The sequence below is a fragment of the Galendromus occidentalis genome, unplaced genomic scaffold (assembly GCF_000255335.2).
Source record: "Galendromus occidentalis unplaced genomic scaffold, Mocc_1.1 scf7180000077442, whole genome shotgun sequence".
Classification (NCBI taxonomy): domain Eukaryota; kingdom Metazoa; phylum Arthropoda; class Arachnida; order Mesostigmata; family Phytoseiidae; genus Galendromus; species Galendromus occidentalis.
In genome coordinates this window covers 1138748-1158205 of record NW_003805430.1, presented here as the reverse complement: position 1 = coordinate 1158205, position 19458 = coordinate 1138748, and the positions used below count along the sequence as shown (strand labels likewise).

General features: G+C 52.5%; 1 protein-coding gene across 1 annotated transcript; it reads right to left on the bottom strand.

Moving 5' to 3' along the window:
* Positions 1 to 17342: 17342 nt before the first annotated feature.
* On the bottom strand, positions 17343 to 18461 carry LOC114828226 (uncharacterized). The gene is made up of 3 exons (XM_029111471.1): positions 18259 to 18461; positions 17804 to 18017; positions 17343 to 17489 (listed from the first exon to the last, which is right to left on the bottom strand). The coding sequence occupies exons 1-3, from the start codon at positions 18459 to 18461 to the stop codon at positions 17343 to 17345; spliced, it is 564 nt and encodes a 187-aa protein (XP_028967304.1).
* Between the last annotated feature and the right edge of the window lie 997 nt (positions 18462 to 19458).

The window sequence follows — 19458 nt, the reverse complement described above, 5'->3', positions numbered from 1 at the left end:
CCCTCCCTGAGATGTTCCCTGTGACCCCTCCCTGAGATGCTCCCTGGGATTAGTTAGCTACAGCACGGAAGCATCATCTTTCCTCGAGGTATCGCGCTCGACCTCTTTGTCGATGCCTTTCTTGAGGAACTCCGGGGAGTCCTTCACCAGCGAGCACAGCCCAGATGTCGAATTCCAGATTGACCCAAGGCAAGACTTCTCTCTGCGGATCTCGATCAGCAGATATCGTCTGCGAATTCGGTGACCTGGAAACTTCTGATAATTATTGAGTCGGATACGGGCATAACTTTGTCTGATTTATCCACGAAAGAGTCTGGACCGACTGCTGTCACTGTATTTTGAAGTGTACGTATTAAGCTACACTAGCGAGCTGAAAATCGGTTCCAAGGAGGGAAGTGAGCTTGCGAGAATGATTCGGTGTCCAGAATCTGATGGAGAAGGTGTGCCAAACAGTCCACGTGCGAATCAAGCTTATGCTTGGAAAAGAAATCTGGTGTCCCATGAAGTCCGATCTTCTCCGAATCGAGAGGGCAGGCAAACTCTCATCCATCTCCTCGTGACAGCGAGATGTCGAAAACGAGGTCGCTGCTTCGAATCTGACATCCACTAGAAGAATGAATTCCTTGTCTTTCATTTGCCCGAGCGTAGCCGGAGTGTAATCGCCAGGCTACAAGCCCCAGCTGACCGGACTTCGGAACCAAACTTCTCGGAAGGCGTCACGTTTCTGACGGTTCTCGCCGGTTGGCAGCAAGGAGATCAGAAAGAAATTAGCGCATATGTTATGGAGAACGATCAGCACCACTCGATAGGCAATAACTCAATCGACCTATGTGAGTTCGAGGAGCCGGAAGAGAAGAGGCTGAGCCGTGATTGTGGACGGAGCTTCGACGAGCTTCACTCAAAGGAGATCAGAGCGATGAGCCATTACCAGCAAAGCCTTTCGGCCATGAATCAAGTGTGCTCATCCTAATATGCTAGGGAGGTTTCTTATGCGAGCAAGTTTCCTGAATCGCTTAAACTCCCCCTCCAAGAACAATGTGGAATGAAGTCAATGCACAGCCTTAAAAGCCAATTTTGATGTGGGGCAATTCCCTCTCGTCCAAACAGCTGGGTGCGAGGGAATTCGGAACCCCTTCGTGACCCGCATTGAAGCAACCGAAAACCCGAACATTCCGAAGCGCGTGCTCTTGAGTCGGAGCCCGCGACGAGGAGCATGCACAGGCGAGCTATTGAAAGGACTGAAGAGACCTGCGATATTCATTGCCAGATATTGTTGCTTATCGGTAGAGAATTTAGCCAAGCTACTTAGAGTCCGATGGAAGCCGAACGCGAAGCTCGCGGAAAAGCTGCTTCTGGATCGAATATCAGGACCGGCCCTTGAGGAATCCCAGAGGAAGCCGGAACTGCTACGTGGCCGACACGCCGAGAGGTCGACTTCAGTGCCCATCCCGTGGAATCGGGGACGCCTGCTACGTTTGCGGAGACTACGTCGGAGAGTCCGACCGGTCGGGAGAGCTCCGCGAACAGCCTCATACCGAGATAGTCAAAGGTGGAAACCCTGATCGACTCGAAGGAGTTCTTCTCAAGGAGCGGCTCCCTCCGAGTGGAGAACTCAAGGACTTGTCAAAGTCGATGTCACGCAGCCATTTCAAGCACTGCAGCGACTTCGGTGAATAAAGAGTGAGGAGGAGAAGTATCAAGCTTCTTTTCCACTGGAAGAATAATAATTCTCCATCATGAATAATCACTGACTCTCAGTCGCTTCGTCGGATCGACCAACCCGCGCCGGTCTATGCTGCGATCGCGCCGAAAATACCGAGGAAAGCGCATCGGCTGACGATTCCGAGCAGAAAAAGGAGCACCTAGACATAATCAGAAAGCTGGCTTACAGGGGAATTACGTCTTCAGTGGACCACCGAGAACGACGATTGAGCTGAGGCATACGTCATTCGTACGGCTACAGTTCTCTCCAGAAAATACCACATCTTCGAAGTCTTCGCTAAGAGGAATAAAAAAATCCAGGTGATAATGGTAATCCTGATTCTATCTCGAGACATATCGAACGGGAATCTGATTCTGAGGAGCCAATGTACTCATCCGTACCTTCCATCCCTCTCCGGAGTTAAAATCGGAGTTCCACGTTCCTTATCTGTAGAAAAGCAATAGAGAGCATTTCTCGGAGGTGGAGCTTTCGACGGGAAGTCTTTGTGTGGCTTAGTCGTTATCCCATCCAACGCCACGCCGTGCCGACCATCGGATTCTCGTGAGGTATCAAGTTACTACTGTTGGACACAATGGTGGTCATTCGATAGTGTGAGCATTTTCGCCTCACTCCCGCCTCCCGAGCAACATTCTGTGGTGATTTGATACATCTGCCACGCCATCGCAGACTCTCCGAGGTGTTCGGCGAAGCTCGTTGCTCAGTGAGATCACGGGCTGTGCACAAGTCCATCATACAGACATCGTATGAGAAGGCAGATGAAGCGAAGTCAGCGATGTTTCCCGACTCGAATTGATCAAGAGACCGAGAGTAATGGTTTCTGGAGAGCTCTTTCGACCCGACAAATCCCTCGACGAGAAGCATCGGCGGGTAAAAGACGACATATTTTCTTTCCCGGGACCATCCTAGACCCTCGCCGGATACGCTCGGATATTTTGTCCTCAAAGCGTTTATCTTTCGTTCCCGAACGAGCCATGTTTGCTTGTACCAAGCACTCGGAAAGCCAGGAATCCGAAGATGGGCTTCCTCCCTGAATTACGAGGCGAGACACGGAGAACGGCAGGGGTTCCCTTCGGGGTAATTGTCGACTAACTGGGCTGCTCAAATCTCTCCTTCTGAAATTCAGAGTCGGGATCTTCAGATCTTCTTCGCTGTGAGAAGAATGAAATTCGTGGCTCGTACGATGTTCTTGTTCCATTTAGCGCACGTTCCGCTCGGAGCAATGAACAAAACAGCCTGGTCCAGGGGAGGATCCTCAATTTAGCACCATCCCGAAAATGAGCTTACCTAGTAGCACACGCCCGCCTGAGCAAGCTGCATGAGTCCATTGACCAAATCCGGGGCTTGCCCAACACGCTAAAATCACTCCTCGCGCCGGAACTTTTTTCCAGCGGTTATTCTCGAACAAAGACCGAACGAGGAGAACTCCACTGGATGAGATTCTCTCTCGTTAATGCCCCCGCGTCTCTCGAGATGCCCGATCATTAATAAACATAGAGAAGACTTCCTTTCACCTTGTAGACGACTCTGGAAATACTCCGGTATTTCAGAGCTCTCGTCGAATCAACTTGAAGGGTCTTGGGCGAGTCAATACATTCGAATCAGGATGTGGAATAAATTCGCTCGAAATAAGATCAAGCTCTGGCCATGGCTCAGAGAGCAGCCTCGTGGAGACATCACTCGATTTCTCAATCCTAATCTAGATACATCCATTTGTAGTTCGAGTCGACGCAGCTTCGAATTCTGTCAGTCCGCCACGGTCAAAAAATGTTGATGTTTCACTCCAGTTCAAGAATGAGAGAGTCGGGTCCTTTTCGGAAAGGCTCAACCCGGGGAGCTGGAGTCTCACGTCTGAGCTCATACGACTCTGACTCGTAAACGGGAAAGAAGCCCATCTCTAGACGATGTCGTTCATCGCTTGAGGCACAGGAGCGCCAGGAGAACCTCGGGCCGAAAACACACGGGAGTAACTCTTCCACCGCAGAGCTCCCCCCGTAGACGAGACCGCGAGGCCCAGGGACCGCTGAAGTTTTAATCCAGAGTTCGGGAGCTCTGCGCCCAACCATGTGTGCCTGCGGAGCTCATCATGGACCGACAAAGCCCTTCCATTTTCCAGCCGAGGAGCCGCGAGCAGGAGCGACTTCCGTCTCGCACGTTGCCAGACTTCGAACATTCAATCAAACAATGATGACAGCTCAACGAAACGCGGCTCGTGACTGTTCGCTAGACAAGACGCATGAAGGACGAAGAGGGATATTGCAAGCCAAAACTCTTTACTCCACCTCAGAACTCCAGCCCTAGCTTGTCAAAGACAGACCGCTAGACAATCTGAGACGGTTGCCGCTCTCGAACTTGGCAGAGTTCCATTCGGGCTGACAATGAGTTCTTGTTCCGTACTTCAGACAGCCCGCAACAATCGAGAGTTTTCTAACCCAAGCGAATCGTGGAGGCCCTGAATATCTGAATTCTTCCCGAAACCAGAAAAAAATTAGCCCATTCCCAGACACATCGGAGGCCCTCGATGAGGGTCGATGAGTCGAATGTTTCCTGAAGACAACTTCGAACTACGCGACGATATCCTTCGAGGCCTTCGCGCTCATTCGAAAGGAGCACATCGTCGCACGATGTGTCTTTTCCACCGAACGGAAAGGAGAGACTGCAGTCTTCGTGCAAACGAATCGTCGAAGAAGAAAATTGACGTCGTCGAATGCCGAGATCGAATCCTCGAGGAACACTGGGTGTGGCGACACCCCATCCAAACCATTACAGTCCATCTGGTGACCATTATTATACCCATCAGATCGTTTGATTCCGTCAACGGACCGTGTTCCCCGTGCCGTCACGCCAGGACGACTCCGAGAGTTCCGACCTTTCGGTGGATCCGTCCCATGCAAATGACGAGCCATGTTGTGTCGGGAACGGTGTGTGTCCGCAGGGCGAGCTCGTGTTTGTGCGCGGGGCGAGCTCCGAGCGGAGCCTTTGTTCGACACAGGGAGGCAAACCGACATTCCAATGGAAGCCGGAGAGCCGCCTCAGCGGAGCTCTCGTCCCTCGCTCCTCACTCGGGCCGGTTTACCAATTTCCTCCTCTCCCCCAGTCTCTCGAGTCAGATTTTCCGGAGCAGATTGTGTTTTTCCTTTCGATTTGCTCCATAAAACTGCGGCTGCTTGCCAGAGAGGCATCCGGCGACATCGGTCGAACGGAGTACGGTGGAAGAGAAATCGCTCTCCTTAAAATCTCCTATTTCATTCTCGATGATAACGGTCGAGAGCTCTTCGTCGCAACAACACAAGGGCTCACTGTTCGCTTATTTTGTTGTTGCTGTTGCGCTCGGAGTATAGCGGAATCGCTCCCCCTCGGAAAAGATCATATCGAGCGAACTCGATGATGCCACTCGAGCGAGGGATTTGCCCTGTTCAACAGCCTACAGAAAACTACTTGCCACCGCAGCCGCGGCGACGACGGTCACGAAACGTTGTCGCGTTTCCTCCCAAAGTCCATATGCCTGCTAATGTCATCCCCTCCCGACACGAGTGTCCATACACGAGCAACGAAGCGATTCATTCGTTTTGATGACCTTCGTGCGAATATTTTCACGACTGATGTACCTGTCGCGAGCATCACATACGAATGGTTGTGTTTGCAGCACCCCCAGCGATGACAGCAGCCGGCCACCGGTGCGGTCTTCGCGAAAAGTCAGTTGGGCCGTTCGTTCCCGGGAACATTCATTTATTCAGTCATTCGCTCGTTCGTTCGTCCGCTCATTCGCTCGTACTCCATCGGTATGCAGTTGCTCCTCGGTCCGATGACTGCTCAGCTGCCTAATACGGGTAATAATGAAAGGGTAGAAATTGGAACATGCGTCATCTGGAAGTCGACGAACCGCCCGTTCGAATGAAGTTCGAGGTCCGCACTCAGTTAGCGTGTGACACGACTCGTGTCCTTTCCCCTGGTCCGATATTTCGCGCTGCGGAGAGATGCGATACCCCGGACGAGCGATCAAAGAAAGCGAGCAGGAGCATCTGCGATAGTCTCCAATAACGGAGCCGTTCGTCGCGACAGATCTCTCGAAAACGCATGGATACAAGAACGATGGACGTTCGTAGGCGTGGACGGCCGCCAGCGCTCAACATATGCGCAGAGCCCCGACGAATGTCCGAACGAATGGATGTTGGCGGCAGTTTGGAGCTCGCTCGGCTGCGAAACGACCCGCAAGTGGTGTAAGTCATCCAGTGAGAGCTGCACTAAGTGTTCCCTGTTGTTCGGTCGAATAGTCCAACAACTACTCCTGATTCTGTTTAGTCTGTGCACGTTCATTCTCGATGAAAACTTCCGCATCTCGACCCATGCATCGCCTGCAGGGTCGCGTCTGTCTCCGAGAACCTCAACGGAATAAATTCGATGCATCTACCTGGAAAATTCCGGGGCACGGAGGCCTTTCCTTACTCCTCGAAGACCCGGGGGTCCTACGTTTCGACACCAAGCAGGCCACGCGGGCGGTACTCTCACAATCAGAAAGATTCCCTCTTGACGAAATCATGGGGAAGGAACGAGATTCCGACATGAGATGAACGGACGACGGAGTATCGCCGAATGTTGCGCGATCGCAGAGAGTTCAAGAAATCATTAGCGGCGGCACAACCTAGCTTCTTCCGCCGCGGGCTCTATGCCTTCAGTCTCATAATTGATTGGAGAAAACTTAATTGGGAACCTGATCTCTAGAGAGCCCATACCTCGAATACTTATGTATGGGTGTATATCGAGCCAAGGGTATCGGTCCTCTGCCCTACAGAGATGCACAGCTTGCAATGAGCACTGAGAGCGACGAAGACTCTCCAATGATAATCGAGACTGAAGTGCTCAAGGCTGTGTGTATTGAGTCTCCTAGGGCCATACGAGTGGATCTGCTCTGGAAAGAACATCATTGGGCGTCAGCAAGAGGGATGAAGTGACTTTCGGGACGTTGACACAGGCTGTCTTCGACCTGGCAAATGAACAACTTGGAATTCCCATTTCATCACCGCAAAAAGAGTGCCTTCGATCGTGCGCTCGTTTCCAAGTTGAAGGCTTCGTAATCTAATCTCCTTCATATTCCTTACGGGCGATGCTTGGAAGATTGGAGCCTAAACTCATCTTCACTCGTCGAAACTCGACGTGAAGGGTTGATTCTGGCGCTTGCCGGGGGGCATCCACAGTGTGACCGCTACAGCGATCAGATCGAATGTTGATTGAACTAGGAATCCTCGCACTGGCCGGGCTCGAAGTGACATTGTACTGGCGGTGACGAACACCGCGATAGTTCCCCGAAATAATCACGTTTTGCTACGGACAAGTTGCACGGTGAAGTTTAATCTGGGTCGAAAATACCATAACGGGACGAGAAGAGAGCGAACCTCACAAGAGGAGGAAATCGCATTGCTTCTCGTCGTTCTAAGAACCGGAACTCTAATAAACGTCCGCTCGATTTTCTCGGAAGCAAAGAATTTGAAGGCGGAAAAGGCGTGTCTGGGCTTCGGATCTTGTCTATAAGTCTTCGAAGCGACCATTTAATCCTCCCTCCGTAGAAGAGTAAGGATTTTCTCATGTTCAAAAAACCACCACCGAGGACGATGTGAGGAGAAGAGCTGCGTAAACGCGTCCAATCCGATTTGGCATACTGATCAACTCGAGATTGGGTGAGTTCAGCGATGGAATTCCGCTCGAGCGTGTTCTCCGGTGGGATCATTATTATCGACGGATCGCGTCCCTTCTCGCAGCCTTTGTCGCAACTCTCACGGCAAGTCCGAGATCATACGTTTAGGTCGAGAGTGTGTCTACGTCGACGACGCTCTTCATGAAGACTCACGTAGAGGCGTCCCCGGCACATACTGATGCTCCTAATGTCCACGCCCCTTGTGACCTAAGCGATGGACTCGAGCATAGGCCCTCACGCTAGCAGGTCAGCGGGTTGACGGACGAACGGGCAGCCATCCGCCCTGGCTGGCTGGGCTGGCTGGCTAGCGGTCAGTCTACCAGTCAGTCAGTCGATCTGACGGGTTCGTTTTATCACCGAGTGGAGTCACTGGTCTGCAAGAGAGGGCGAAGATTTTCCGGCGCCGACACTTTGCGGAAGGTCAACCCTCACAGCGAATGATACGATGCCGCTGGGGACATGACGTCTCTTGTCGGTTCAGCTCGTCTTCATTCTCTTTTCCATCGCTGAATATCCCATCTCGCTGCCAGCTTTCTCTAATCCTTTGCGAGTTACTCCAACATCGACCGGCTCGTCGATGTTACTTGCTCTCCAATGCGACACAAAGCTGAACTTTCGTAGACACCGCCAGAGGCTGAACAACAGCTGATAACATTCGGCTAAGCATCGGTTTCCAGGATCACGCGACCCCCTCTGCGACTTCAGGGGCTCCCCGTGTTCCCTATCGTTGGGTTCTTCGATCTTTCTGCGACTCTGCCGCACACTCCAAGCGATCGCTTCCGAGGCTGATGCGGAAGAGCATCGAGGATCTTCGGCTAACATTTCAATCAAAAATACGGTACCGCCTTTCCCCTTATTCCGCAGCTTCGCCTCGAGCTCGAGGTCGAATCGCCAGAACGGAGGCCGCATAAGGCTCCCAAGAAGACCTTCCAGAGAATTTCTCTTTCGGACGACTTCTGGCCGGGGACCCCGACCACGAACTTCGTTCACTCGAAGCGAAGGGTCCATGATGAGTGTTCTGCGAATTTCGCCCCGAAATGCTATTATTGGCGTTATTGTCGACGTCATCGTCGATCTCGCCCTCAGTACGTGGACTATCCGTATACAATCTGTTAATTGCGACCCCTGTGCGCAGGAAAATCGTGCCTGCTGCTCGTGGCCAGCGCACGTGAACACATGTCATCTCCTCCATCTGTTGCTGCCTGTCCCCGTACCGGAAATTCCGCGGCCGAAATCGCCCGCTGACCTTTTCGGTGTCACGGATACAATGCGATGTAGGTCGTTCTATTCGATAGGTCCGCTGCTCTTTTCCGTAGTTTTCCGGCTGACCGACCGAGACGCTGAGAGATCTGAAGAGACGCGCATGTTTGTTCCTACTACTGTTCCGTCGGTAAGCCGTCCGCCGAGGATAAGAATCATTCTGAAAAGTTCCGCTTCCCCAGACGCATCGAAGCTGCGTCGGAATCCGATAGCCGTCTCGAACTCGAAAGTTGTCTATATGCGACTCCGCCGAGTGTACGTGCATAAGCCTCGCACATTCGGAGACCTAACAGAGACTCGGACCGGGAGGAGCTCACGGCGAAAGAACGATGTTTGATAGATGTATTCTGACTACCGACGCGCAGCGCATCACGGTGGAGGCTCGTTACATGGTGGAAGCCTCAGACTGTCTTCGGAAGTCGACAACCTACTCCGTGGCGTCGGAGAAGAATCACCGACACCTCGACGAGCTCATGACTCACAGAGTGGCATCATCGGAGGAGTCACGGTGGGGTAAGCTTCGATGAACGATTTCGTTACGTCTATGCTGAAAGCCTCTCGTCTCGATCGGCTAAGCATCGGCTTATTCTGGCGAGAAATCTCCCACCTCACGGTGTATACTCACATATGCATGATGGAGTAGCTCGCAGCGCCTTAGACCACTCGAGCAACTTTTGCGACCCACACTCCGAGTCAACTCAGAGAGGGGCCACTCGAATCCGCAGCCCGAGGAGTCTCGCGGTCGCAAACCGCAGAGCAAACCGTCGCCGAGCGTTCAGACCGGGGTCTATTTGTTATTAGACTTCCAACCAAAAGGACGTCTACTACGGCGTAAGCGAGTGGTGTCGAGCAGCGATTTGCTACTCCTTCCGATATGTCGAATTGAGGAGCCGCCCTCTTCGAAATCCGCACTGTCACTCTTCCCGCGGCGCTCCCTCGTGGAGCTGCGGTACCTTCTAGACAGGCAGGAAGAGAGATGGGGATTTGAGGGAGACCGATAGAGGAAGTGAGGTGTTGGTGTTTTCTCTTGGAGTTTTCTCCGATTCACGATTACATCCGATTTGATCCCCTTCCCTCTTGGACAGAGGAGAAATTGCTGATTTCAAAAGCGCTCTATCCGGCAAAACGTTTCCTTCCCTCGCCCCTCCCCTCGAGCAGAGCCCCTCCCAGTTGACGTACGGGACCTGGAGGATTTGACATATTGAAAATCTGCGGCTGACATGTTTCTCTCAATGTGGTTTCTCTGGAATCCCGTTGTGGAGTCGGCTGCTCGACGGGCGACGAACGATACTGGCAGATGAGATCGAAGACTTTCCTAAAACATCCCGTACTGCAATCGTGCGCGAGACACGTCACCGCGGCACGGGGATGATCTACGCGGCCGAGCGTGTGCGACTTTGACGTCGATGATCATGCCAGCAATACGAGCACGCGTCTGATTGTGTGGCAAGGAATCGAGGCTGTGCAGTCAACGATCTACTGGGAAATTAATAAGCCTGTCAATGTCAACTCTTCCGGTTGTTCTGCCAAGCAGCGGCGGCGGCTGCGACAGCCATCGGATAAAGTGTGAAAGGATCAGTGCCGAGTAAGCAGACTGATGCCGAGGACGTCGACTTCCACGAGGGAGGAAAACGAAAACATACACACAATCAATCGGCACTGCTGATGCACATCAAGCGGGAGAGAGCGGGATCGCAGCGGTTCGGCGCGCGGGCGTGTGGGCGGATGGGGTTCGCAGGGTGCATAGAGGAAAAAAATCCGACGGCTTATTTTTACACTTGCTCGGGCACAGTGAGCAACCTACGAGCAAAAACACTGTCCTCCGTGTAGCCGACCGACAATCGGATGCAGCAGCCGGAGCGACCGCCTCGGCATCTGCTCCCCGGTCGAGAACGCGACCTTGCGTGTGTGCATTCAGCGCAATCGCCGCGGGACTAGATGGCGACAGCGGAACCTTTTTGGAATGACTTATTCCTTCCAGATACGCCACGATCGTCGAAGCGCGGCTTCCCACCGTGATGATGAATAAACGATCGCCGGAATTGAAAGGATTGACCGTTCCAACTTCAAGGCTCCGACTGTATCGACCCGACAAGAAGATCGACGACATGGAAATAGTCCTGTCCACGCCGCCGCGACGCCGAGACGAACAACGGAAATAACGTCTCTCCGGCTTGCTTGCATACACGGTGGGGGCTCCCGTCGATCGAAGAATCTCGCCATAATCGTACGATGCCCGGGGTTGTTCACATTCTTATCCGGTCGGAGGAAAGAACGACATGGACGACTTATAAAATCCCCGGACGGATTTGTTACGGCTGGAGTGTTCGAGAGACGGAGCGATGTTCCAGAGTCTTTATGCAGACGTTTTTCTTGGACGGCCGTCCTCGCCGCGGATATCCCCACATGGAAACGTTTATTACATGTACATATTATATAGATGGACCGTCAAGCGTGGACAGGCCCGAGGAGAACGAGAAGTAGACGGCCGGGTAGATACGTTCGTGGTCGGTGACAAGGCCCTGGTAGACCTCTCAGCAGTGCTCGCCCCCAGCCAAGCGTCACGTCTAGTGTGGAACTTCGCTGGCACATTGACCGACTTGCTCGCTGAATGAAAGGATGAATGAATGAACGAACGACGGACCGACCTACCGGCTCACTCACTCCCGCACTGGCCACTCGCTGAAGTTCGGTTTTGATTGACTGAGTTCCTGCCGAGCCGACAACTTCCTCGGTAGACCTCAACGGTACCTTTCGACTCCATTTCTTCGTTCGTTGACACGGTTTGAGGAGGTAGGTGTGTGAGCGAGCTCGCCAGCAAATGAATCTGGCTGGGCACGGAAATTTTCTGACGTCGTTTGTTGCTGCAGATCACTGGCACTCTGCCCAAATTCGCTGACAGCGACGAGGCATAGGCCGATTGCGTCCCGTCACCGCGAGCACCGTCAGCGAGGCGCCGCGGCTGAGGCGCCGCGGCTGAGGCTCCATTCATTCAGTCGAGAAAGCCGAAAAAACGCGGGATACGAGCAAACCTCCCGACGCCTTTCAAAGTACACAACCGCAACAAGAGAACAAGGCGACTTGGACGATGATTATGATGCAATGGTTAGAGCTCCGCTCTCTGACCGACTCCGGTCAGCCTTCTCGTGTTTCCTGCTCGACATCTAGCGTCAACGACGGCTCATTCCCAATCGAAGAGTTGGAGCTGTCGAGACCCTCGAATCGGTTCCTCTCCGGGAGCAGAAGCCGCCGAGCAACCGCCGCCAACGTTGAGAAACCCGATTTTCTCGGAGGGAGGAAAAATCTCACGTTCCTCTCTCGAGACAGAAGGGAGACTCTCGCTCGCTGCATCGGAGTAGCGCAATAAAAATGTTCGGAGTCACAGCTCCGGCTGTGCTGCCATCCTATATACTCGTGTAATGAGTCGCCGAGTGTGAGAATAGACAGCCGTTGACTCTTCCCTGCTAGCCGAGGGTCACGGCGCCCAGCTGACGTCTGTCATGCCCAAGTATCTTCCCTCAGAGCTATGGGCACGTACCGACTTCGACCAGCAGCGGCAATGGTCGCATCACCGGCTGTGGGACGATTGACGGCCGTACGCGGACTTCATAATTTATTGCTGTAATAATCGAAGTCAATAGAGCAGACAAACTCTCTCGCGTGTATCTCGACGATGTGCATTACTTTTATCAGGTTATCCATTCTGACAACGACCGCTCGACCGAGCTGACCTGTGAACTTGGATCCTCGTGGGCGAGCGGCACCCTGAGCAAGACCTCAAATCAATAAGGCTACATCGCCAATTTACCCAGCGACGTTCTTGCTCGGATGCCTACCACGGGGAAAAATTACCGGAGCGCCGGAAGCGCAGAGAACTCGGGATCACATTCTGCCACGACTCCTCTTGTGTGCTCTCGCTTCGCACACTTTTCCCTCGAGAGGCTGTAGGTCACGAGAAAAGGCTCCCGTGCTTGTGATGCACGGGAATCTTCAAGGTAGATAAAGCATCCCACTCAACCGGAAGAGCTGAAAATGGCTCAGATCCGCTGGGCATGTAGAGTTGCAGATAACACGGGAGGGCGAGGGAACATGCTATCGAGATAAGCATCGGGCTCCGCTGTCGGAAAACGGATTGCTTCCAGGGAAAACAACCATCGATGCTGACTAAACACGTCTCAATGAGTCGTCGATCGAGGTTCGTTCACTCAGATCTTTGTGTTTTCCGCGGGAACGATTCGACGGACACGTCCCACAAACGAACTCTTCCGAGGAACGGGAGCGATAACCGGGGAAGCGCACAGCCGGCAATACGGTATCGTATGCGTCGCTCGTTCATCTCTTTGAATTTCCTCGTCTCTGATCTGAAGCGAATCCTTCGCATTCCATGCGTCAGATTGGGGAAAGAATCCAGCAGCCGGGAAAAATTTGGAAAATTTCGAAAGGGCCGACGTAGTACATGAGCAAGAAATAGGAAACAAACTAGCCTCACCTTGATAGAGGAACAGGGACTGAAGGTATCGAAAACTCAGTAGAGGCTAAATCCAGAGTGTTTTCGAGAGAGCTCCCGCTATTTCCATCCGCTCAGTCTTAAGGTAAAACATTCATAACACAACACCCTGTTCGCACCAAATTGTTGATCACATTATCCGTTCGAGGCACTACGATCATGAAGACGTCCACAACGATGGAGACAGAAGAACACTTGAAAGACTGATCCTTAACATTCCCTTATTCTCGGGGGTGACAGTTGGCGCGGACAGGCGCTCCAACTACCCCGTCGACTTCGGTGCAGAACTCTCACGTTTACGGTGGCGGGATCATTTCCAAGGAAGGCGCAGCTCTCGTCTCCAGACGATATGGATGTTTTTGCCGGCGCGGAGTTGACTGCGTTCTTCTCAGTGAACACGAGAAGCCAACGATTATCCTCGTTAACAATGGAGAAAATAGCGCGCTTCCAACGAGTAAACAGCACCACCAGCTTTACAAATCACTGATATTCACGGAAGACAATGTGAGGAAGCCACGATCTAGAACGACTGGAAAAGTAGGCGCGGGAGAAATCGGAGGGAGCCTGCCATAACTACACAAACGTCAGTCGCATCGAGGGCTGCCTGAAGTGATCGTCGTTGAAGGAGGGAAGACCGCCAGTCGCTGTTCCCTCACCAGTTCTCGCAAGTCCTCGCTCAAAGGAAAGGGACACCGCCCGACGTTTGAGTTCCTCCACACTTGTTGCTGGCGTTCACTTCGGGGGCCCGGACCTCCTCTGTCAGATTGAATTGGCTAACAAGACAAGTCGAAATTTCTCTGAGTTGCGAGGAGAATCTTCTTGATGATGGATGATGCTGCGACCTCAAAGTTCTCGGATATATTACGTCCCAGATGTATTATTATTTGTACGATTGTCTTGTGCATTAGGTCATCATCGACTCGCGGAGACTCAAGAGCTCTAGAAAATCTCGGAGTCTTTCAATGAAATTGTATTACGCGCGCGAGCTGAGCCCTCGCTCTCCTTCCCATCCAGAGGTCGGGGAAATAGAAGAGCAGATTCCATTCCTCTTCTTCAAAATCGTATTTAATCCAGAGTTCTTCCTCCTCGGAGACAGGACGCTACCTGGAAAAACGCCGGCGCTACGCCGTTCCCAGGACTGCCATCGGCGACAGTGCTGAGAGGCGGGTCCTTCGAGGTGGCAGTCCGACGGTCCTCGAACACCGATTTTTCTCTTGTTTAACATTCTGCTGTTTCAGCGAAGTCTCTAAAGGAGTAGGCTCCGTATCGAATCCCCCGGTCGCTCGCCTTCGCTCTACCTTTTCTGTCAGTTTTGCTGTTTTCCCCAAATATGAGGGAATCGCGTCTCGAGCATTTCCCGGATGCTCGTTCCGCTTCGCCTCGGAGCGGCGCAGCTCCTCCAGCGGCCGGCGCGGTGTTGGCCGAACTTGTCACTCGCCGGGCACTGGCGCCCCAACTTTTCCAATTCTGTCTAGTTCGAGGGTCACTTCAGAGTCTTTCTTCTCAATAATAGCCTCACCGAGGCCGAGCTCTCGACAAAATGGAGTGACTTCCTTTCTGATCGAATTTGAGCTCACCATACAGCTGAGTGACTTAGTTGAGAGCTCCCTCCGACGCTCGTGGAGCTAGCGATGGCTTACGGAGCAATCCGATGATTTGGCGGAGCGTGAGGTTTTGTGAACGAAACCGTGAACGGAGCCGTGGACGAACCTGCGAACGAAGTCGTGGACGAAATCGCGGACGTGGAGTCCGAGCTCTAAAAAAAGCGTCTCAAAATTACGTGACAGCGACCGGAGCGGTGGCGTGCGTTGCCGACGTACTGTTCGTGCAGCATGAATCAGCTCAACGGTGCACGATCAGTGTTACCAGCGGCTCGTACGGAGAACATCGACACAATCCGCTGTACCCGAGGAGCGCACCCACTCACTTATTCAAATCTGACACTTTGCCATTAGCTAAATTCGCCGCTTTCTACCTGATCCGCGTCTGGCTCCCTTCGTACCGAATCGCAGCATACCTCCGAATGCAGTTCCGATTAGCGGCGTCAGATAGTCTCCGCGACGATTCCTCGCAAATCGACTCACGATCTGATCAGGAACGTCAGCTGCCAAGGCCCGACGATCACGGATGAACTTTGAGAATCCCAATTGTTTCGTGATGAACAGTGATCGACCGGGATCCTTGTTTGAAAAGCAGTCCAGATACCTCCTAGAGCTAGTTCGGATCGACGATGAGCATCTGGCGTGATTCGAGTTTCCCTCGTGATGACGAAATTGAACAAGATGGGAGCGAGTGCCTGGGAATCACCGGCCCGAAAAAATGCACGGCGGAACACAACAAACGTGACAGACATCAGTGATCCGCGGTCCCAGTCGGAGATCCCATGCGCTTTGATTATTCTGCGCGGTTTCGAATGCATGGGAGCTCCGCGATCCACCCACTCTGGGCTCGCAGCAAAAGTTTCCGAGAAGCAATGATTTGCAGCCGTCAACTTGAAAATATCACATCTCGAAATCAGTCAGCATTGGGCATTTCCCGCGGCAAGGGAATCGCTCTTGGGTTCGACGATGCATTCGGAAATGCAGATCCTGGATTCGGAGAGAAAGACGAAGATTCCGTAGTTCGGAGGCGCCGATCGGCGAATCACCCTTGCCCAATTCGTCGAGAATATTATCAAGATCATTTCCCCTTCCACCTCAAATTCTATGTGACAGTGCCAAGTGGAGTCAAAACGACTCCCAGAAAGAAGATGCGGAATGAGAACGGTGGGATTCTTACAACCTGCACTTCAAAACGAAATTAAGAAAATAAGAGAATAGATACGAGAATCGAAGTCGGCTTAGCTGCATCCGGAGCTGGTGAGCGAATCGAGATAGGTTTTGCTGGTGGAGAGGAAAAACGGGAAAACGAAAGCCATCCGCGGCCGCTAGGGACGTAAGTTGGGCGATAGCGGCCGATGGGCGAAGCTTGGAGAGCGAGAACAGTCTGCCAGCTGGAGCCCTTCCAAAAAGTCGAGGAATTCGGTTTCCCATCGGACGGGGAGCCGAGACGCGGATGGAAGGTTCTCCCGGAGCTGTTCTAACTAACGTCTTTGACTTCAGCCGGCAACACCGGACATTCGACGTAGGATGAGTCTCTTGTCGTTGTACGTGGACCCTGACGTGGCGAAGACAAGCGTCTATACTCGTACCCTCGCACCCGCGACACTCAATAGCCTGTCGGCGGGAAAACCGTGGAAGCATTGGCACCTAGGACTTCCGGAGCGCGATACCGACTCGGTAGTTCCTCGGCCTCGCAAGTCGGCCGAATCGGACTTGCCTGAGAGCGACTTCCTGGTGGACTTTTCGAGGGACTTTCGGGGGAATTTCCCGGTGGACTTTCCACAGAGTTTTCGGACAAAAAATGCTGGTTGGGTGGAGAGAGCACGCCTCCGTCGAGGTTTTCGAGTCTTCCAAATTGGGAGCGCTGCCGAATTCACGTTATGATGGCATGCATGCGGCAACGATGGCCATGGCCCCGCGAGCGACTATTAAAAAGAAGGACGAAACTCGTTCACTCCACCCAAATTCGCGAGGCGCTGGCAGTTGACGAGTTAAGAGCACTCGACGAACATTAGCTCGCTCGGTATTCAGTCAATTTACGGCAGTCCGACGCGGTAATTATCTAATTTCCGTCACCTGTTGGCTTTCGATTCCCTCCACCCCTGCGCATTTGTTGCGTGAATCGTTCCTATTCGATATCACAAGAAGCGTCTCGGGTTGTTGTCTCGACGCTGCTGCATGGCAAAATTCTTCCGTACGAAGATGATAATCAGGAGATGATGAAGAGTGATGGTCCGAGCTTACCATGTTGATTGAACGGGCGTCGGTGCGTCGATGCGATTCGTAGAAATCCGTAGCGAACCTTGTGGGAAGGTGCGGGGATCTGTGATCTTTCGACAGTTTCGTCTTGAAGCGGGATCCCCGCATGGACTTGAAGGTAATAGGATCGGAGCCTCGATTTGAATGCGAATCCGATTTATTTACACGGTATCTCCTCGAAGCGAATTTACAGCAGATTGTTGTTGAATGATAATGATTGGCGACCCTGATACTGGCATCGACTCTCTCGTATCATTTTCTCTTCTGGTCGGCTGGAATGGAGGAAAATGCTTCGGAGCCCCTTCAGAGAAGACTGGCCTTGCCGACGGTGTTCCCATATTTCTCCAGCATTTTCTCGTACTGGTCCGCCGACGGCACGGATCTAAGCTGGGAGTGGCGGAGAACGAGCGACGGAACATTCGAGTAGTGCATTTTAGAGTAGGGCGCCACCTGGAAGTGAACCAAAACAAGACTAGCAATTTGCCAGGACCCTCGACCCTCGGTTTAGATCCCCGTTCCCGCACTCTACTCGTCGAAGCACCGTTTTCACAGAAAAATCCGAGATGAGGGATCGTGTGCCGTTCGAACGAAAACTTCGGGGAGGCAGACAGAAGGCTTCTGGGATTATTGACTCAAACTCAGTAAGTGGATTCTGCTTGAGTTTCCGAGAGTATATCCGAGAGCGACACCGTCTCGAAACGCTTTTTAAGTGTTGCCTCGACAAACAGCTCTCGAGGAATATCCGAAGTTCGAATCCGACAGACCTTATCTCCGTCTTCCTCCATCTCTTCGTCCGACTCGACGGTAAACACTTTCCGAGGTCGCATTTCTCTAAGTTTCTGAGCGATTTCATCGTCGGCGAGGTCGACATCGTCGTAGACACTGCTTCTTGCGGCTTTCGCATATTCCGAGGTCGGCATGAGAGACCTCGCGTACTCAGATCTCGGCTGACCCAGCGCCGAGCCCGTCGCGTAATTTCTGCAACGAACGATATGAGCAATGTAATACAATAGTTGTAGCTAATAGTGAATATCGAAAAATCGTATCCCCCTTTCACATCGATTCGAGTCTCCCCAATCATGATGAGTGACAATAATTAGGATTACCTATACTCCAATGCGACCGAGTTCTCCGGGTCGACCGAGAGCTCCTGGTCGACCGATACGCGAAGAGATTCATTGCTCCAGAAAGTCGCTGTGTCAGCTCGATTCTTACTCACCTCAGTGGGTACTTGGGGGCCATGGCATTGCTGATAGGTCTGTAGCGATCGTTGTGCAAGCCGCAGTCTTCCGGTTCTTCCTGACCATCGTAACGAGCTTTTGTCACTGTCGTCGGTAGGGGAACAAAGTCCATCACATCGGAGCGGATCCTCTCGCGCACCAGGTCGCGACCCTCGTTCGCCCGAAAGCGGCACCTCCACATGCTCCTTCAAAGAGAACGGAAATTCATTTTTTCAAGCCGCACGCAAGGTTTTTCGATGAGGCCCGCCCCTGCGAAAATTCGGGGAAGTCAACGACGCCATGATGGAGGAGCATCGATCCCATCGCTGGATATCAGGCGCGTGATATACTGAGGCGGTATCTAATCCGGATGCATTCGCTCATATCTCACGATGGGAATGATCTCCTCATCGTACGCGTGTGTCGACTCGAAAGCATCCGCGGTATCGTTGCTGACCGGTGGGGTCGAACATCCTCGATGGGTCAGATGTTCAATAGAAGTTGTTTCTGTGATCACGGAGCTCCTCGTGAACTCATCAGAAATCGATTTCGGTGTCGAGTGGCCAAACGAGTAAGAGTCGCTCGTCTACATTAGCGAATTTATCTTCGTTAGCAGTTCTATCCAGATTAATAGAGGGCCTATTTTATCCGATAATGAGCCGGAGCGGAACAAACCTGAGCTGAGCGCTTTTTGAACGAAGGATTACCTAAAAGCTCAAGTCGTTCGCGGGCCCAAAAGCCGACCACGACGAATGTTCTTCCGCAAAGTCGTACACGCTCGAAGTCTTCTTCTCTGTCAGAATGTGCTTTTCAAGAGGAGCATTGCGCGTCTTCACGTCATACCGCGATGCTCCCTGTCGAGGTTCTTGAGTTTGCTCTCCGTTTCCGGGGATTATTCCGCTCGTGTTCGTCTTCCCGTTGTGGGTTGGATCGAGAGCCCGGTTTCAGGTGGGTGCCCGTCCGGATAGAAGAAACGAAAACCTCACTCAGCCGGCTAAGATATAGACGGGCGGGAGAGCGAAGTAACGCGATGATAACCTCAGCAGCTTTGCTTCATTTGCGGGGAGACTCCCGTTGAGAGACAAAAATTAGCGGCTCGGAATATCTGTCAGATGGTACGATCTTCCACTCAGGCTGGCTAAGAATTGTGGACTCACTGCCGAGTCAGTGGCTTTATCCATCTAAAGGATTTGGCCGCA

What these genes read in the sequence shown, in the direction of transcription:
- LOC114828226 (XM_029111471.1), bottom strand. Translation starts at nt 18,461, where the DNA reads ATGTGGAGGTGCCGCTTTCGGGCGAACGAGGGTCGCGACCTGGTGCGC. An exon ending in GCCCCCAAGTACCCACTGAG is followed by an intron (nt 18,018 to 18,258) that starts GTGAGTAAGAAT and finishes CGTTCGTTGCAG; the next exon opens with AAATTACGCGACGGGCTCGG. An exon ending in TGGAGGAAGACGGAGATAAG is followed by an intron (nt 17,490 to 17,803) that starts GTCTGTCGGATT and finishes GTTCACTTCCAG; the next exon opens with GTGGCGCCCTACTCTAAAAT.